The 19,767-nt window shown below is 45.8% G+C and overlaps 1 protein-coding gene across 4 annotated transcripts in view; it reads left to right on the plus strand.

The window, feature by feature from the left end:
- KMT2B (lysine methyltransferase 2B) overlaps positions 1 to 19,767 on the plus strand; it is a 1,990,704-nt gene that overhangs the window by 361,406 nt on the left and 1,609,531 nt on the right. For all 4 annotated transcript variants that reach the window (XM_069604859.1, XM_069604860.1, XM_069604861.1 and 1 more), the window contains one exon: positions 18,757 to 18,999. In XM_069604859.1, coding sequence (XP_069460960.1) covers positions 18,757 to 18,999 — 243 coding nt within the window. The remainder of the gene's footprint in view (positions 1 to 18,756; positions 19,000 to 19,767) is intronic.

Here is a 19,767-nt window from a genome sequence, read left to right on the forward strand (position 1 = left end):
GCACTCACTGGATGTGGCTAGAGTGCTGAAGTTCTTCATGGACCACACAAATAGTTTCTGGAAAATGTCGCAACTTTTTGTGAACTTTGGCCCTGTGAACCATGGAAAGGCCCCCTCTAAGGCTTCCATTTCCAGGTGGCTCTCCGGCTGCATCATCCATTGTCACCGGTTGGCAAACCGACCGTTGCCTAGCCGTCCGAGAGCACATTCGACCAGAGCGATCGCTGCTACTACGGCCTTCCTGTCTGGTGTGCCCCTGCTGGACATCTGCAGGGCTGTTACCTGGAGGTCGACGCACACCTTCACGAGATTCTACTGCGTCGACAGGGATTCGACAGATCTAACCTTTGTGGGAATTCGTCAAGGCGGATACGGCCCGTTCGCGGGGCACCCTCCAGCAGCACCGCTCTTTTCGCTCCGTCAGAGGAAAGTCGATCAGTTCTTCCTAAACTTTCTCTTCATTGTACCAAGAACCTTGCCGATAAACGACTCGGGAAGCCTACAGAGGCCGTTCCCAGGCCTACGTTAGAAGAGGACAGCTGAAGCAAGTATGAACCGGCCAGGACGTCTCGGCCCCACCTGTGCACCCTGGTGGGAGGTTGGCTGACTAAGTTAGTTAGCAAGTGGAAAAAAGATGGGACTGATGGGTGCTGGACGCCCTCGCCCAAGCATATACCCTGGACTTTCGACGCAGGTGTCCACGGATCCCTCTGGTATGGGCCATGCTGCGAAAAGGGGCGATAGAGCTGGTTCCCCAGCGACTCCGGGGCTCGAGTCCATTCCAGATAGTTTTTGGCCAGAAAGAAGACTGGGCTGGAGGCCCATTCTAGACCTATGACGTCTGGCCAAATACCTGGAGTCTCAAATTCAGGATGGTCACGTTGCAACACGTGCTCAGCCAACTGGAAATAAGACTTATTGACGTGGATGGACCTGGAGGGCACCTACTTCCACGTCCCCATTCCCAGGATATACCAGGCTTTGTAGTGTACGGACCGCACTACCATTTCAAGGCCTTACCTTTCAGCTCGGTGTGCCCCCAGTGTGTTCACAAAGTGCCTGGCACCAGTCGTTGGCCCTCTACTCCTACAGGGCATACACGTATACCCATACATGGATGACTGGCTGATTTGCGCCCGCTCGCAGGAGCTGGCCCAAGGACACATTGGAGATGACCTCCCGGCTACTAACAAATCTGGGGTTCTGTCAACTATCCAAAGTCCTGCTTGACGCCATCGCAGAATGTGCGGTTTCAAGGCACCAGACTCAATAGAGTCTTGACTTGTGTCGTCTCCGGAGGAGAGGATAGCAGCCATTCTGGGAAGGTGCATCGGCTGTCGTCTTGGATGGCCATGGTGCGAGCCATCAAGTCGTTGCTGGGCAGGGTGTCCTGCATCTACTTCGTCCGGCTCTGCAGGTTACAGATGCAGCCCCTCCAGGACTTCCTTGATGCCTGCTGGATACAGAAAGCCTCAGACAAGCTTTTGCTCTACGAGTTCCGGCAGCAGTAGTATGGTGAGACGTTTGCTCCAACATTGCCCAAGGCACTGGATTCCAGAACCCACCATAGCAGGAGACTGTCACCATGGATGCCTCCCTAGAGGGATTGGGGGTGCACACCGGACGTCTGCACGCCAGACGCCTGTGGTTGACGGAGAAGGATCTTCATATCAACATCCTTGAGCTACGGCAGTGTTCTGGGCCCTCAAGTCATTCCTCCCGTTCTTGAAAGGCAAAGTGGCAAGGATCTTAACGGACAACACCACCACGTTTTACGTCAGGAAACAATGGGGCACTCTATCCCTGACGCGCTCCTAAGAGGCGCGGGATTTGTGGTGTCGATGGGGGATGTTCCTAGTACTTCACCTGGCGGCAGTCTTGAACAGCATCGCAGATTCCCTTAGCAGGGAACTCTGCTCCTGCCACAAGTGGGAGCTTCATCGGGATCAGGTAGACTGCCTGTTCGCTGGGTGGTGCAGGCCCCAGTTAGATCTGTTTGTGACGGCGACTGATTCCACCAGCTTAGGAGCCTGGGGGACGCGTTCTCCTTTCCGTGGGAAGGACTGTTCCTGTACGCACTCCCTCTCCTGCTACAAATCAACCCACTCAGACGGTGTCCGTGCAAGATGATACTCGTCGCCTGGCATGGCCGAGGCAGATTTGGTATCCAGACCTTCATTCTGTCAGCGTCACCCCCAGTCAAGCTGCCGGTAGTTCTCTGCGTCACGACCCAGGATCGTTGAACCTAAGGGCTTGGCTCCTGCAGCCCTAGAATTTGGTGGATAGGAGTTGATTGCAGACAGCAGAGACGTGCTCTCAAAGGCCAGGGCATTGTCTACTCTGAAGTGCTACGGTCACAAGTGGAAGCGTTTTGCTCCGTGGTGCTGGTCGGTGAAGATTACCCTGCTGAGGGTCACGGCCCTGCACATTTTTCCATACTTGCTCTCCTTGGCTAAGGCTGATCTGGCGCACACTTCTATCGAGGTGCATCTGGTGGCCATCTCCCGCTACATCAGTTCTCACAAATATCTTCACTGCGGTCTCACTGACTGGTCAAGCAGTTCCTCAAAGGACTTTTTTGGTCTTTTGCACCAGTGAAGGAAACTCAATGTGGTTCTGCCGAGTCTCACGGGTGGGCCCCTTGGGCCTATGCATCAGTCCCCACTCAAGTTCCTCTCGTGGAAAACTGCTTTCCTTGTAGCCATCACCTCTTTCAGGAGGGTGGGTGAGATCCAGGCACTATCCTGCAAGCACCATACCCGACTTACCACGAATCGAGGATGGTTCTGCGTATGCTCCCCTCTTTCATGCCGAAGGTTCCATCGGAATTCCACCTCAAGAAGCCTTTTGGTGTTACCTGTTTGTTTTTCCTGAAACCTTAGCCACTGGCTGAAAAAGCCTTGCACTCGCTGGATGTTATTTGTGCCTTAAAGTTCTATTTGACACACGTTTTCGGAATACTTCACAACTGTTCGTGGACTTTGGTCCTGTGGACCATGGGAAGGCCTTGCCCAAGGCTTCATCTCAGGCTGCATCATGCATTGTCATCGGTTGGTGAACTGACCGCTGCCCGAGCCCATTCCACTAGAGCGACGCTGCAACGTCGGTGTTCTTGTCTGGTGTGCCCCTGCTGGACATCTGCAGGGCTGCTACATGGAGGTCCACGCACACCTTCACAAAGTTCTACTCCATCAACAGGGATTCCAGGGAGGAGTCCAGAGTCGGCCAAGTAGTGCTACCAACCTGTTCGCTTGAGTTGAGTCTGTTCCAGAGGTAAGAGTAATTGCTTCTGTTGAGCCTTGCCACCTCATGTGGTTGTGTGATGTACTGCTATGTCTTGGTTATTCATGAGCATGTGAATCCATGCCAGACTCCATTCTGGAGCAGGAACAGTTAATTACCTGTCCCAATTGTTCTCCAGCATGGGTCTGGCATGGATTCACATGTAAACTCTCCCTCTGTCCCCTCTGCTGCTATTCTTGGTCATACTGCCACTTTACGTGCTTACCAAATCTGAAGATGGCTGCCAGAGGAGCAGCTTAGGGAGGGGACTGTTATTGGGTGTGTTGGGTATGATTTTCATAAAAATGGTAAATCTTCCTGACCTGGGTCAACCCAAGAACTTTTTGCTTTTATACCTCTGTGTAGGAACCTTTTTCCACACTCGCAGAATCTTTTACACTTTTTATGGGTGTCATTTTTTTTCTCTCCATCATGGCTTTTTAAAATTATCCTCTTTAACAACATTGTGGCATTAAGTGCTTGTTGCTGGGTTGCCCTAGGTGCTCCCATTTTAACTTTCTCTGGCTAACCTTGAGAGAACTACAGTTCCCAAGGGTAAGGGATCTTTGGATTCAGTTTACTTTTTATTCTGTGAAACCAGCACACCCCACCTTATGTGGCGTGCTGGGGAGATGCAATGTACCCTCTTTCACACTGAAACAACTCTGTTACAGGGACAAGCGTACCGTCAATGTCTGGTGGCAGAGATACCTTGTATTAATTTGGTGCACCTTTACCACAGGCTGTGTATTCACAGCTGCAGTAAAGGCACCAAAGGGTGCTCATTTTACCAAAATGTCCCCGGTCATGTTTGTCATTTTAGTGTTTCTTGTCCTTGTTCTGACATCATGGCGGGAGATTCCTTTGTGTGATTTTTGTCTTTGGTGGGAGTCCCCTGGACTCCCCGCCCAGGCTCCAGTCTGTCTGTGAAGATGGGAAGCGAGGGCGGAGTCCAAAAACTTTTATCTTCCTTATCTTCCCCCTTGCCTGAACGGGGACAAATCCCAGTGAGGGAGGTGTTAGGGGGGGGGGTTGGCTGTCCTGATTGGACAAACAGACCACCTCTTGTTGTAAAATGCAGGGAGAGAATGTAGAGGTTGTGCTGTAGTTCCTGTTAAATACTGCGAACCTGAAAGCTGAAGACAAGTCGACCATTGGAACCACAACAAAAGAGGATGATTAAGGAAAAGCAGCTTTCCATCGACCGGAGAGCCTGCTGTGTAACAGGAGCCTGCTTGTAGCCCTTCCTTCCAATCGACTTGGGCACTCTGGAAACGATGACCCAGAGCCTGGTGAGACCCACTAGACTCGAAGACCTGCATTTTAAGCCATCCCACGCGTTGCGACCTTGCAAGGCTGCAGTACCCTGGGACCTCGAGCCATTTGCATAGTCTTCCGAATTTCACGGATACTTTGTGAACATCCTGGTGTATCTCCAGAGACACGAATGGAGTCCGAAAAGTCCCCTCTACAGAGTGCTGGACCTTTGTAACAACAAGAAATCAATCGTGATTTTCTGTGCTCCTTGAAAAGGCGCCAAATCCACAGAACGGCATTCAGCCGCGAGGAAAAGCTTGCCTAGAGTCTTCTCCATTTGATCCCTTCTGCAAAGTTTCTTCAGAGGTCTTGTTTTCAGTCACCACGACAAGGAATCCACTGACCGGGTATTTGCAGATCCTGAAGTCATCCTGCTGCAAAAACTTCTTCAATGCTCAAGTACTGGGTTGACTTGGGTAATTACTTTCCTTAAGTCTTAGGATTTCTTTGTAGCTGTGGGCTGTTTTCTGTGATGGGGAGGCCTTTCATCCAGTACATCCGGTCCCACTGCTAGAATCCTGCTTGGGTGTCTTCTGTGAAGCCCCTGGACCCTCTTCTATCTCTAGAAGTAAAATACTCCACTTATTGCCCAGTCCGCCTGAGGAGCTCTGTCTTTTGCTACTTAAACTATTGTTTAAGGCACCCCCTTTCTGCCACGGAGTACTCATGCACCAAGAATAAGGGAAATACATTTTGGGAAATAAGCCTTTTCTTCCTAGAAAAGAAAGTGTTTAAAGTTATTGTTGGTTGGTTGATAACTGTAACTCTAAGACTGAGCAGTTGTGTGATGCACTAGTTTTAGAAGTATGGTTAACCTCTTACTTTCCTTAGAAACCGTTTTGCAATTCTAATAGAAAGTAGATGTGAAGGTATATTACTCACCTGTGATTAGGTTGTACCTCTTCCCAAAAGTAATATGTTGGTTTCACCAGATTATTCCTGTTAGGATAATTGTATGAGTGTCCCCAACTGGGTCTTGCCTCACCTGACTTGCTGCTAGCCTGTCCAGAATAGGTCTGCATTAGGTCTTGCCTACCTAGAATACATTTCAGTCATTCATTGAAGTGTAACATTGGGTTTTGCTTTCCCTGTGCTGGTGTAGTGCCTTTCGTTCTAACAGTCCCTTATAAGTCGGACATAAATTACTTGTATAGCTGGGAAAGATGGGTTTTACTTACCTTGGGTTAGCTGTGTGCCATCCAAAAATACGTTACAAGAGTTACTGCTTTTCAATCTGTTTCACTTATCTCAAAAGCACCTGTAATTGAATGTTACATATTTAGGTTTTACTCGCCTAGTAGAACTGTTATCACAAAAGTAGTTATGTTTTTACTGTAAGTAGAAGTGTTCCACTATTCACAACACGTCTGTCCAGTTGACTTATGTGATTTGTTACTGAGCAGCACGGTACAACTGGTATGGTCTACTACCCTTGAATCACTCCATTGTAATCTGAAAATAACCATTGGTTTTTACTTCCCAAGAATAGGTGGGACCCATACTCGATGTGTATGAAAAGGTATTGACTTCCCTAGAACTACCGTTAGGTGTTACAAATAAGGTTTATGCTTTGGTCTGTACACCTTCAAGCATAGTGGTGTTTTGAGGATTGTGATTACATATACTGTTTAATAGTACTCATTTACCCCTAGATTAATGTGTGCCTAGCTGTATTTAAAACCTTTATTTTTACAATACATAGTGTTTCAGTGTTTCTTTGGACCATTTGTGCTATAATTTCATTTGTACTGATTGTACAGCCATCTCCCTCCTACGATAAGCCTGACTGCTCTGTCTATGCTATCATGAACTCAGGAGGTACAGCCTTATACTAAGAGTAGTCTTGTACTGACTCAGTTGAATGGTTTTACTAAGCCCTTAGTTGGACTTGAGAAAAACTATCCTAACAATGGGGGCAGCATGACCGAGAGGACAGTGGTTGGTTTAAAGGAGAAAGTCAGTTTGTGAGTGAAAGTTAAACTCTTTCCTTTTACTGAGGATTCCCATTTTACTGAGGATTCCCATCCTGACGGTGAATATTCATGAGCATGTGAATCCATGCTGGAGATTAATAGTTACAGGTATGTAACCCGTTCCTAACATTATTACCAAGTTAGGATTTAATTCAAAAAGTGAACAATAAAGCAGGTGAGTAATTCATGTTAAACGTTTTCCAGCACCAAGGGTGACCTCATTTGTGGTCAGTATAGCACTTATTTTGTATCACCTTTGCGGTGTTGAGTTAAGGAGGGAAAGGTTGTGGTTAGATCAGAACCGACTGGTATTCTATAAAAAGCAGTTGGATTCTCCCAATGGAATGCATGCAGTCTTTGATCCCAGCATTAAGACCTTTCAACAATTAAAACCTGTAAGGGTACAAGTACTGCCAATGGGTTCAGAAGGAGGCCTTTAGGGAGCCAAGACAGCCAAAGTCAATGATCAGTTCTGATGCTCTTCTTAAATAGTCTGTTCAAAAAGAAATCGCAGCAACACAAGGGGCTGTCACATTGAAGAAGCACAAGCTGAAAGGTCAGTGCAAGTGAGTCGAGGTCGACTCAGAGTAGGGTTAAATGGCACTCCCTTAGGTAGGAAGCACCCCAAATGGCATAGTATCATGTACCCCAAGCCCCACAGTACCTTTTGAATTTAATTTGTTCTAGCTGGACGCCTTCTGGTTGCAGTGCAGCAGACCCTTGATCCTGGTCCTTTGTTGTGGTGACGAAAGGGAGGATGTCTGGCGGACTCCTGCGGCAGCACTTGAGAGAGGGACTCGGCAGCAATGGATTCCTCGGGATTCAGCAGCTCTGAGGTTTTGGCCCCTTTTTCTCAGTGCCAAAGAACGACAAACAGTTCTGGCTAGTTTCTTGATCCCTCGGTCTTGGACTCTGGTGAGGGGACTCTTGATGCAGATGTCTTGCTTCTGTAGGGTCTTCTGGATGCCCAGAGTTTTGGCTGGATTGGCACTTAGGAAGGCAATGCACTCACAGATGGTCGAGGTACCCCAGGTATTAGGATTCTGAAGCCTTGGAAAGTTGCAGCAAGTCGGGGGTTGCGCCAACATAGTTTGTCTTCATGCTAGTTGATCCCACCAGCCTAAGGGAGGAAATCGTCCTGTATCGGTGTTCCCTATCGATTCGAAAACTGGGTCAGCAGTGCTGCAGGAGGGTGCTGCTGGTGCCTTCTCACGTCTTCTGCTTCGGATGTTGTCCTCCAGTGGTCGACTCTCCTCTAGTCCCAAAAACCTTGCTTTTTATGCAAGTTCCCATTCATTTGCAGCCCTAGGCTGTCAATCGCACTGCAGGGTGGCTGTATTCCAGTACAGCCAGCCAATTGCAACTGGTTTCACTCGGGCACACCTCAAAACCCTCCCTCACTTCCTGCCTTTCCAAACACACTGGAGCCTGGGCGGGCCGCAGGGCTGAAGCCTGCCAAAGGCAAAACACACACAGGATTCAAACCTGATTCAAACTGAGTAAAAGCCCCGAAGAAACTGACAAATTGCAAAAAGAGACGGGGCCATTTTGTGAAAATAGTCACCCTTGGGTGCTGTACTGTAGCTGAGGTATCAGCTTGCAGCAGCATGTCACCAGGTAGTATAAAAGAACTCGCTGCCACCATCCATTCAAGTGAGTTAGTGTAACAAAATGTTACATGAGGAATAGGTTAAAGGAGTAACCCCCAGCATTCACCACAGGGCTGTGCTGGACCCACAAAGGAAAAGCGAAGTAAAACCGGGGTCATTTTATTATTCTTGGGGAAGAGTGGTTCACCCAAGAAAATGTAGTTAAAAGTTATTAAGAGAAGTCCACGGGACTTCTCAGTGGCACTGCACAAAAGGTGCTGTCACAATGCAAAAAGCAGATGCCTGTGGAGTTTACCAGACTCCATAAAACAGTAAAACACAGAAAACAGTCTGGAAAACACATGTGAGAAAAAGTCCCACTCTGGAGTAAAAATTAAAACGCTCTGAGTCCAGTACAAGAGCTGGGGGTCTATAAGTTTAAAGGGAACTTGCACAGAAAGGAAAATTCTCCCCAACACCCCCTCATCTTTGTTCTCAAATCAAGATGGCTCCTATTGGGCGCTCCTCGCGCTCAAACAAATATGCTTTTCTGGCTCAACATTGCATCTTCTTGAAGAGAATTGTAGGGTCCAGTTTTGATTGATTGGGCCCCATTCACCTGGAATGCTTTGCTTCAATCTGTTCCATCAGTGGTGCAATTTTAAAAAGTCTAAAATCCTTTATCTTTGACAAAGGAGCTGACTGACGATCTGTGATTCTAATTTGATGTCCATTTGATGAAAAACATTTTTTATCCTTGAGCTCTCCGAGGCCTTCGGGCAAGTTGGTGCCATGTAAATACTCTAGAATAGGTAGTGTTACCTTGTTAGGACAGTTTTTCTGAAGTCAACTAAGGGCTTAGTAAAACCATACAACGGAGTATAAAACTCCACTCTTAATATAAGACTGTTACCATCTGAGTATATGGTAGCCTAGACTGAGCTGCCAGGCGTATGTAAGGAGGGAGAGAGGGCTGTAGCTTGGTACAAGGAAATTGTAGCATGCACATGGTCCAAAGAAATACTGAAACACTTTTGTAAAAATAAAGGCTTGGACTCTTGGGAAAATAAGTACCATCATATTATATATAAACACAATTATGAAAACACAACAGTCCTTTAAAGTACACAAACCAAAGCATAGACCCTGTTCAGAAAACAAATAGTATTTCTAGGGAAGTCAGACCTTATCAAATAACTTTGACACCTATTCATGGGGAGTAAAACCAGAAGTTACTTTTAGATTACTTTACAGTAAGTCGAGGGTAGTAGACCCTGCCAGGTATGCATTGAAACTGAGTTAAGGATTTGCTTAGTAAACCAAACCTGTTATCACAATACTTTTCTGAGTAGTGGAACACAGATTCAAGGAACAGTATATACCTATCCCTCCATTCAGGAACAGTTATACCAGATGAGTAAGACCTTATGGTGTAATATACAATTACAGTTGCTTTTCAGATCAGTGGAACACAGTCTAAGGTAAGAAATAACTCTAACTTATTTTAGGATGGCTCACAGCTATTCATGGTAAGTAAAATCCAAGGCAGACTTATTCTAGACAGGATATACAGCAGGTCGGGGGAAGTAAGACCCAGTTGGTAAAAGTATACACTAATCTGAAAGAAATAGTTAAGTGAACCCAACGGCATCACTTTTGGGAAAGAGGCATATCCAATTCACAGGTGAGTAAAATAACCTTGCCTATATTTTTCAGAATGGCAGAACACATTCAAGGCAAGTAATAACTTTTATAACGGCTCACTCTCGGGGGCAGTTACCAACCAATTCGTTCACAAGTAAATCGCCTTTAAATACTTGTCATACTTTTCAAGGCAGAATCCTTTTCTTATCCAGTCCTTCCCTAGTATATTGCACAAGTTCTATCAGAGGCAGAATGGGGACCCTGGTGGTCTAGGTGCCAGCCGTAGGCCCGTTAAGATGGGGTTCAGTTGCAGGACAAGCCGGAGTTCCTGTGCGTTAGGCAACGTTTGTATGCTGTAACCTTTGTGACCACTACACACACAACTAAGACTACAGGTGTAAGCAAAACCAACCTTTGGTATAAGTCTGTGCTACAGTTTTGTGGTCTATAATTACAAGTATTCAAATAGACTCTTCTACTCAAAGTTTCTTGGTAAAACACTTTGAAATAAATTGATATCATTTATAAAACATTCACTAGGAGGCAATCTATATCACACAAAAATATACTTCAGTACTTCACAAGATCAGGTTCTGAGGCATTTAAACTACTTTGAAGGAGGAGCAAAATGGCATTCAGAGCATTTGAAGTAGGAGCAAAAAGGCATAAGTTAACAAAACAAATATTTAGTTACTGTAAAACAGTGCAAATAGTTTGAGTTCACCAGAGGAGTTGATTAAATGCAATAGGTTAGGCCAAAGTCAATGGGCTAATGTCTTGTATAGGATAAAGCCGTTCTGGAAGTTAAACGGAAAAGCCTTTGCCAAAGTTCTCAGAAGTAGTTTGTAAAAAAAAGATTCATGTCTGGTCACAAGCAGACTAGGCCTGCAAGTTGCCAAGGTTCCAAGCACTCTCGCAATGAGAAGTTTTCTCAGTCAGGTCTTCATAGTACATTACAATGAAGAAAAAGATGCAGCTGAAGATGTCTGCTCCTGGCAGTTCCTGCAGATCTCGCTGTTCCTGAGCCTCAGTCGTGGGGACAAGAGGGAGGACGTCGGGGGACTCCTGCACTGGGACTGGTCAAAAAGCTGCCAAAAGCAAATCTTCAATTCCGGTAGCTGTAGTCGAGCACACAAACTGGCGTCCTTCTCTCTGGCTATTCGGTTTCCTGCAGCACACTGAGGAAAATGCAACCAGCTCCAAGAATGATATCCAGGTGGCTTACGGTTTGATTGGTCCCACCAACTCAAAGGGAGAAGTTGTCCTTGAAGGGCTTCTCTGTCGAGATGAACTTGGCGATTTGGACCTGCAGCAGGGCTTCACCGGGCAAACCCACAGTCCAGGAGTTGTAGCAGCTGTCCTCTTCCAGTTTGTCTTCGGTTCTTTCATTCCAGTGGTCGACTCTGCCTTCCAAGCCAAAAGACTTGCCTTTTAAACAGTTTCCTCCTATTCATTCAGCCTAGCTGCCACTCACCCAGCAGGGTGGCTGTCCTTGCCAGACAGTCAGCCAGCCAATCACGCCGGAGTGCATTTGGGTCTCCGAGGAGACTAAGCACAGGGAGTTTCGGGCACCTCCCTCACTTCCTGCCCACCCCCAGACACTTGAGCACAAGAGGCGGTCTTCAGTCCTGAAGCCCGCCAAAGGCGTAGGACCAAAGGGACCAAACCTGGTTTGCCGCACAGAGCAAAACTCCAGAAGGACCTTTCCAAAAAGAAATGGCGAAAAAAGACCCTGAACTGTTTAAACAAAGGAGGCTCAAACGCCATCTTGAAAAACATGGCTCATGCGATTTAACGCTACCTGTGTTCGCGGTCTGGGAAAATCATGGTAGTTTGTTGTAAAACCACTGGCACCAGCCATTTCAATAGGAAAGGGTAGCATTTGACTGCTACATGTTTCTAGACATGGGGGGATTACTAGGTAACCCCTCCAGCACTCTATAGGAAGATAGTTTGTGCTGGGTCTAGGAATTTGGAAAGACTAGTAAAGTCAATTTCACTTTACTTTCTCTGGGAAACAGTACTTTATCCCAGAGAAGGTATTCAACCTTGGGACTGCCTAAAAGGCTTCCCCTGTGTCACTGCACTGAGGGTGCTGTGATACAAATGAAAAGATGCCTATGGAGTTGTCTAAAACTCCATAATCAAAGAACACGAGTAAAACACATATCAAAATACATGAGTGGTAGAAAAGGCTCACTTTCTCCCGGTAATACAATCAAGTCCTCAAAATCCAGCAAAGTTGCTGGGGGACTCTAAGGTGAAGGGAATTAGCACATTTATTAGAATTCTCCCCAACACTGAGGAAGACTGTTCAAACAACTAGTTGACTTTGGAATTAGCTGGGGTCCAGGGATTTTGGAGATCACACCCTAGGAGATTTCTAGCAGTGGGCCTGGGTGAACTGGATGAGAGGCCTCCCAATCACAAGAAACACCCCAAAGCATCACATGAATCACACAAGCTTAAGGTAAGTAAATACCCCAGCCAACACAGTACTTCAGCACAGAAGAAGAGTTATCATCAGGAAGTCTTAAATATCTGCAGCCAAAAACCTGGTTGATGAATTCCTTGTCATGAAGACTGGACACGAAGGGATTTTTGCAGCAGGGATCAACTGCAAAGTCTCCGGGCAACAGTTTCTTTGCGGTTTGATGGAGCTGTGGTTTTGGTGCCTTTTCAGGAGCCAGAGGAAGACTGAATATTGCTGGTCGGGTTCATGTCTCTAGTTTGGTCCAGCACTCTGGTGAGGGGACTTAAATTGTGTCCCTGGAGAGCCAGGAGGAGGTTGCCAAAATGTCAGCTCTATTTGGAAAACCATGCACCACACGATGGCTCGAGGCCCCAAGGTATTAGGGTATTGCAGCACTGCAAGGTCGCAGCACAACATGGGATGGCTCAATCAGGACAGCCAGCCCCCATTGAGACTGGTAAGGTGAAAGACAAAGGCCTGCAAAGCTTTGGACTCTTCCCTCGCTTCCTGCCTTCTGACACACTGGTGCTTTGGCAGGGAATACAAAGGTTTCCCACCAAAGACAAAACTCCCACTGAAGTCATTACTGTCGAGTCGAGAGGGGAAGACCTCCAACTACAAGCAAACAAGAAGCAAAATGGTGGCCCTTCTGTAACAGCCTGCGAGTGAAAATGACTAAAATTCATAAAGGTAAAACCACTGCCACCAGCCATTCAAGCAAACTTGCGCCTGTATCAAAAATGTTACAGGCAAGTAAGAAAGGGGATACTTTGCATCCCCCAGCACTCCACATAATGTGGGGTGTGCTGACTCACTTATACAGAATGTAAAGGGGATGAAAAACCCTCTTTAATACTTGGGAACTGTAGTTCAATCAAGTACATGAAAGCGAAATTGACAGCGAAGCCCATAGGGGCAACCCAGCCTAATCCCAAAGGTTGTAGGAAACTAGAACTCAGACCATACACTATTGAGGGACATAAAAAGGTCACCCATACAACTAGTAAAAGACTAGTCGAGGGGGGGGGAAGAGTACCCTTCACCTAGAGACGAGGTAGTCAAAGGAAAAGGTTCTGGGATTGACCCAGGTCAGGAAGGCTTATCATAGATATGAAAATCTTACAGAACATACCTCTTTACACCCAATGAGCCAGATGTCCTCCGCACCCCAGTCTCACCAAGCTCTGGTTTGTTAAGGATTTCAATCAGGCGATACGCACACCGTGGTCTTGGCCTAGTATGTATGTAGCGCCTAACTGAGGTGCTTTTCTCCTTATGTGGATTCAATTTTGGGATGGTACAACACTCATCACACCCCCTTTTCAAATACCCCATGTCAGTGGACCATGAACCAGGCTGGTTGGTCCAATGCAATAATTTATTTAAAATTCAAAAGGAATCGCACAATTTTACTATAGGGCAGCAATCACCAATGGAGTGATAGTTACAAATAAGAATGTGAGCAATGCACTGGGTTTGCCTTTTTAGTGGAATACTTGCACAGCAGAATAGGAACACTTTTTTAATTTTTAATAGCACTCAAGTTAGGATTTCCCCCTGCAAAGTTCCCTCAACCCACAATTCTGAATGGATACAATGAAGCAGCAGGTGATCAGGAATAAGAAGCTGAAAACAAAATCCAAATCCGACCTTCCCTACCCCAAATAAGAGAAACTGATTTGGAACCCTTGCAATGTTAAAAGGGACACTCAGAGATGGATGAATAGAATAATGAATGTGTAAAAACCTTGAAACAAAGTTATTCACTAAAGCAACAATGTAAAAGTACAAACAATCACAAGCAATGAATTAGCAAGAGCATCCAGTTCGAAAAATGAATGGAAGATTTAAAAAGTTGACAATCAAAATGACACGCAAACTTTACTAAAATAGTTTCTTTGAAAAACGGGTGAAATATTGTAAATCGCGATGCGGTTTTTAGGTAGGGAGATTGGTGTATATCACAGGTATACTATGGAAGTGAAAGTAGTCGCTAGCTGGTAAATTGAATGAGCTATGCAAGATCTAAGAATGTGCAGTTTGAGTAAATGAAGGCGTGAAAAAGGAAGGAAAATCAGTTTTGACAAGAATAGTTTTACTCTACACTAGAGTAGTTTTACTCTCTTCAGGCTAGGCCACCCATAAGGGACACAGTAAGCTCCAGGGTTGATTTGCGAGTTCAACCCTCTCGCCCTGCGCCCACCCTGGCGGAACCAGTCCGATCACTCAAATAGGATTAATGGCTTAGGATTTCACAAGAAAAAAACTAAAGAGATGGCGCTAGCACTAGAAATCAAGGACAGGGTTGCAAGAATGATTGTGACAGTTTGAACAAGGTATCAGGATAGGTGACTTAGAGTGGGATGAGAACAAAGACGGGATAGGCTATGGAGTTAGATGTACTATGGATTTCTGTGGATTTCTATTGATACTCAGTCCACTTTAGTTTAGGATTTTTGGACCGTCAGCATTCTGGTCACTACACGGCAGGGTGCCTGGCAAACAGCTGGCCAGTTCTGGTTACCAGGTAGCACTTCTGGACTGGCAATTCTGGTCACTGGATACCATGGTCATCGGGATTGCAGCTGCATGCAGTGAGTGGCAGCAAGCCACGCTGGATCAGGATGCCAAAGGTGTCAGTTTCCCCTTGTTAATCGGAAATTTAGTGAGTTTTTATATATTGTAGGCCTTGCTGGGAATGGTATCAGCACTGCTTGAGTGCTGCATTAGGCCCAGGAGTATGATCAGCAATGCTTGGCCGCATTGTTGGAGTCTGGATCAGGAAGATGCCTGGTACAGGAACGCACTGCAGGAAATCGGGGAGAGTGCCTGTCTAGAGTCTTGTCAGGGACCATTATTTATAGTGCATAATGGCATCATCAAAGTATAGGCTGGGCAGGGTTAACCAAACACACCCCTAAACTACTTGGTTTTTTTTCGGCAGGGGTTTTAGTCTCTGCCTTGCTCTCTCTCAACTGTTTGGATTTCCAAGGGAATGTCAGGTTTATGAGGTGAGTTTTACAATGTCCAAAAACTCCCACATTTTCTTTACTTAAAATCCGATTTTGCCAAAATTGCAATCTCGTAGCCAATTATCTACACAGGTTACATATGTGCAGCACATATCAGTCCAATCCTCAAGTCTGTGGGACACTGTTTTGCTTTTCTGATACATTCTGGTCATTTTTAGCATTAAAGATTCGGCCTAAAATTCCGTAACTTTATACACAGGTGCAAATTATCCCAAGGGATGTATGTACAACAATGTATGTTTGCAACATTGATACTTTTCGATTTAACCTCTATACTTTGCCCTTTCTGTCTCCGAGGTGTCAGTGAATTCTACTATGTCTCAAAAGAAAGCACGAAAAATCACTTTTAAACTGACATGTTTACAATTTTTCAAAGTCTTGCTGCAAAGATAGTGTTTAAAGTTTATTCCTGAAAGTCTTTGGGACCAAATGGCAATCTTTGTTCCCGGGCCATTTTTGTTTCTTTCTGTCCTTCACTGCAGCCAACTGTCATTTCCCTGTAGAGCAGGGTGGGGTTTTCTTCCTTGATTGAAGTTATATTGCCCTCTTCACACCTCAGACTTCCTTCCCTGGGAGCTTCATTGTTTGGGTCCTAGCAGAGACAGTCTGTTCAACCCCGTAATTATTAGGGGGTTGCCAGCATCTGCTGAGAGAGAGCCCTCCTTTTGGTGCCACCCCTCCAAGCAGAAAACCTGTTTTTCAACTTGCGGCTCCAGCCACCATATTTTTAACCTTTTAATTTCTGATCTTAGATCCATAATTAAAGCAAATGCTAAAGAATGGCAGGATTTAATTCACCAGAGTACTGTTTCAAAAGCCAGGCATTTGTTATTCTTTAATTAGCAAAAGCCCTTTTTTTTTTTTTTACACATTGTGCAACTGGCCTTTCCTGCTTAAATTCAACTTTTCATCTCCAGCAGATTCACACACTGCCTTGCAGCTATAGTTATTCTCTTGAAATGCTGGAGTTGGTCTGCTGTACAGATACATTGACACAGATATGGCTCAGCTAGTTAGTCTCTCTCTGAACAGATGAGTTTTGGATACGTTTGCAAAGACAATGAACGGGTTTCCCATGTAAGTAAAAGTAAAGTTCCTGTTTTATTTATTCTTTAAGAGTTGGTTTGACTGGGCTTGTCATTTCAGAATCATTTCTGGTTTTTCTGAGGCACAGTGAAACACAATGGGCTTGGTAGGGCTGATTAATCAGTGGCTTTAAGAAACAGAGGGAATTAGTGTAACAGCCACATTTTTTTAAAAGGTCTTAAAAAAAGGTCTTTTCAATGGATATTTTGGCTTTTGCAGCAAAGCAATGCTGCTTTTTCCACTTCCTTTTAATTTATGTCGGAACACACTGGCAATCTCCAATGTGGCCCCCTGGTTCCATCCTGCCCGATGTGTGCTTGGCAGGACGGTGCAGCCCTTTTTGTTGCAAAACAAAGTTTTGAGCCATGGCGCTCACAGGAGCCAGCGCAACCCTTTTGTGGTTGTTTCTGCACAAATGCAGCTTAGTGATGCAGGGCAATGCCGTGGAGTTGGTCAATATATCCCACATAGTCTCTTCTTACGCTCCCTTAGATCAGGTGGTGACCCTGGCAGTTGATTTCTATCAAAGGGGCTGTTCATTTGTGTTAATGACGGCTAGCTTAAACGTTGCCACCCATGCCGGCTGACCCTGCAGTGCCTCACAGGTGCCTTTTTCTGGGCGCTGCAGTGGTTATTCCTGATCCTGCGCCACTCCACTGACCTCTGCTCCGTTTATCTGCTCCACCCAATCTTGCCTTCTACTGTGTGAACTTGTGCCGCCGTTGCAATGCAGCAGCCACTCCGGGGACTGCCTCTGTTGGAATGCGCGCTCCTACTTCTGCTGTGCAGCGTGCCTTTCCAATGGGCCAGCTGCCCGGCCATTGTGGGGGGGGGGGGCGCGCATCCGGTGTTTGCGTGTCTGACCCTGCAGGCCCAACTCAAAGCGCTTGACACTTGCCAGCGTATCGCCAGCTCCTTAGAATCTCATGCATTGTCTTGCTGCTGCCCCGGACTCCTCTGGGCTCTTCTCTGCAACTGTTGTGTGCGCCTTCATAGCTAAAGCACGTTTGCAACCGGCATACAGGCCTCACCACATGGCATACGGGAGCCACGTTGTTCCATCTGTGCTCAGTCGAACCTTCGTGCGAAACTCTGCTCCTCGCTGCTAATCCACTTTAGGCAGTTCCGCATAGCTTCTCGGGCATACAAGCCACTCCATGCCTGTTGAATCTCCCTGGGGTTCTCAGAGCGGCTGGATTAGGTGGGCATGTTGGGCACCGGTAGCCATGCCTCCCTGTTTTTATAAATTTCACTTTCTTTACTAGTTGGTTATTGAGTATTATGCTACAATTGCATACAGTCTCTAGAAATAAGATTTGTGGTGTTCTGTTAGTAGAACCCTCAAAGGTGAATGAACAGTGAATGTATGTTTGAGGCTTGTGGACTATAGATTTTAATTGCTTGGTGTAGCTTAAAGGCCTTGTAAATGGTATATGTTTACACTGCTCTAACTGGAGGTATTGTAGTGCCTTGTTGCATTTTTACACATTATACCCAACTTGTGTTAAGATTCCTCTATATACTTGACTTGGGCCTTCACCACTCTCACAATCATGAGTCTAATCCTTTCTGTTCAGTCACGTTACCCAGATAGTTTGGCGAGACATACATTTTGCCCTGTTCACCAGAATCGGGTGGCCTCGCCAAATCTGTCCACAAGGGTGATTCTGAAAAATGAAACTTAACGCTTATTTTGAACACCCAAACTTGTTTTAGTGCTCAAAATGATCCTTGAACGTATGACTTCAATGTCCTAAATGCACACCTAATGTTACTTAAACTGTTGCATACTGCGTTTTATTTCTGGCTACATACACGTAGGGCTTAGAAAATAACTAACTCAAGTGCACCCCAAGTCTCTGTTTAGGATTGCCCCTGTTCCCATCAGTTACTGAAGCTTAAAGCAACAAGGACTTGTAACAATGCTTTCTTGTTGTCTGTCCACTGCCTGCAGGATAACATGCACTTGCTCGCATAGATCTTATACCGGTCATGCTGTAAAATGTACCTAATTTCTCTTAACTTTTCCTGCAACCATCACCCATTGCATTCACTTTTGCCACTACCCTGCTATATTCCATGGATCCCAGAGCTGTGTCCCAACTACTCTATGTACACAGTGTACCTCCATTATGTTACCATATCACATGCTTTTGGTTGGCCTGCTCTTCAGCTTGAGAAAGAAAAGTAGAAAAAAAGACGCATAGCGAGTGCAATTTAATTTGATCTGCAATTAGGTTAACAAGAGGGCAAAGAGGGACCCTGCAAAGTCTGGAATTAGAGTGGGTTTTGAACTAAATGTTTTTGGATAATCGTGCCTTTATTATGAATTACTCATTTCTACCCTCTCCTCTCTAAAGGTCGTTGGCCACGTCAGCAACCAACCCGAGAATGTGCTGATGAAACAGACGATGAGGAAGTACACTTTTGGAAGAAGGAATGTGATGAGACCGAAATCTCTGAGCAGGACCCATTGCTGCAGCGCAAATCTGCTAGGCGCTGTGTGAGGCAGCGACCTTGCTATGATGTCTTCGCCGAGTCTGAAGAGTCAGATCCTGATTCAAAAATGGGGGCGAACACGAGGAAATCTTCTAGGGAGTCAGGTAACATTCTCCCTTGGAGGGCTCCTGGCAGTGCCCTTTCTGACTACCCACGGGCAGTCCGTGTCCGAAGGACTTGTAGGAATCCTCCAGGGGGTTTCTGAAAACAGACCATTTGTCAACACCAAGCGAGTGCCCAGAAAACGAGGCACAATTCCTGTTCAGTGTGTCTGGCATCTACCTCGAGTTCGGTGTCAGAATTGTGTGGAGTCTCATGTGAAAGCATTCGTGAGCAAAGTTGTCAAGGAGTTAGGATTGCACAGCGACAATCAAATGAGGATATCTGCTCTAATGGCTGAAGGCCCACTATCGCCACAATAGGTGTATAACTAATCTGAACTCCATGTTGCTTTTTTGGGGAAACTATTCCTTTATAATATTCCAAACTAGGTTGGGGTCTGGCCGCTGTGGTGCTGATGAGCTCCCTTGTGCATTGATTCATTTTAATCATTACCTTATCTATAGCTTTCGTGCACAAAGATGTTTTTATGCTATATTGTTTTTAGTTAACCAATCCATAATTACAGCTGGCATTGCTACTGCCACTGAATATCTATCCACATTTGGAACAGCTGTATGCTGCAGAGCTTTAACTGGTTTGGGTTACATATTCTGTCTGCACTAGAGAGCACATCAGAGTCCATCTTAACTTGCCAGTGTTTCATGTTCGATACTGGAGAATGTGCCCCAACTCCATCCGGTGGGCCCACAAAACACCTGTGCAGCTTAAGGTCATCCTTCCTGTGTTACTGCCCCTTAAAACATACTCTC

This window comes from Ambystoma mexicanum, chromosome 1p (assembly GCF_040938575.1).
Source record: "Ambystoma mexicanum isolate Mex_15411 chromosome 1p, UKY_AmexF1_1, whole genome shotgun sequence".
In the NCBI taxonomy this organism is placed as follows: Eukaryota; Metazoa; Chordata; class Amphibia; order Caudata; family Ambystomatidae; genus Ambystoma; species Ambystoma mexicanum.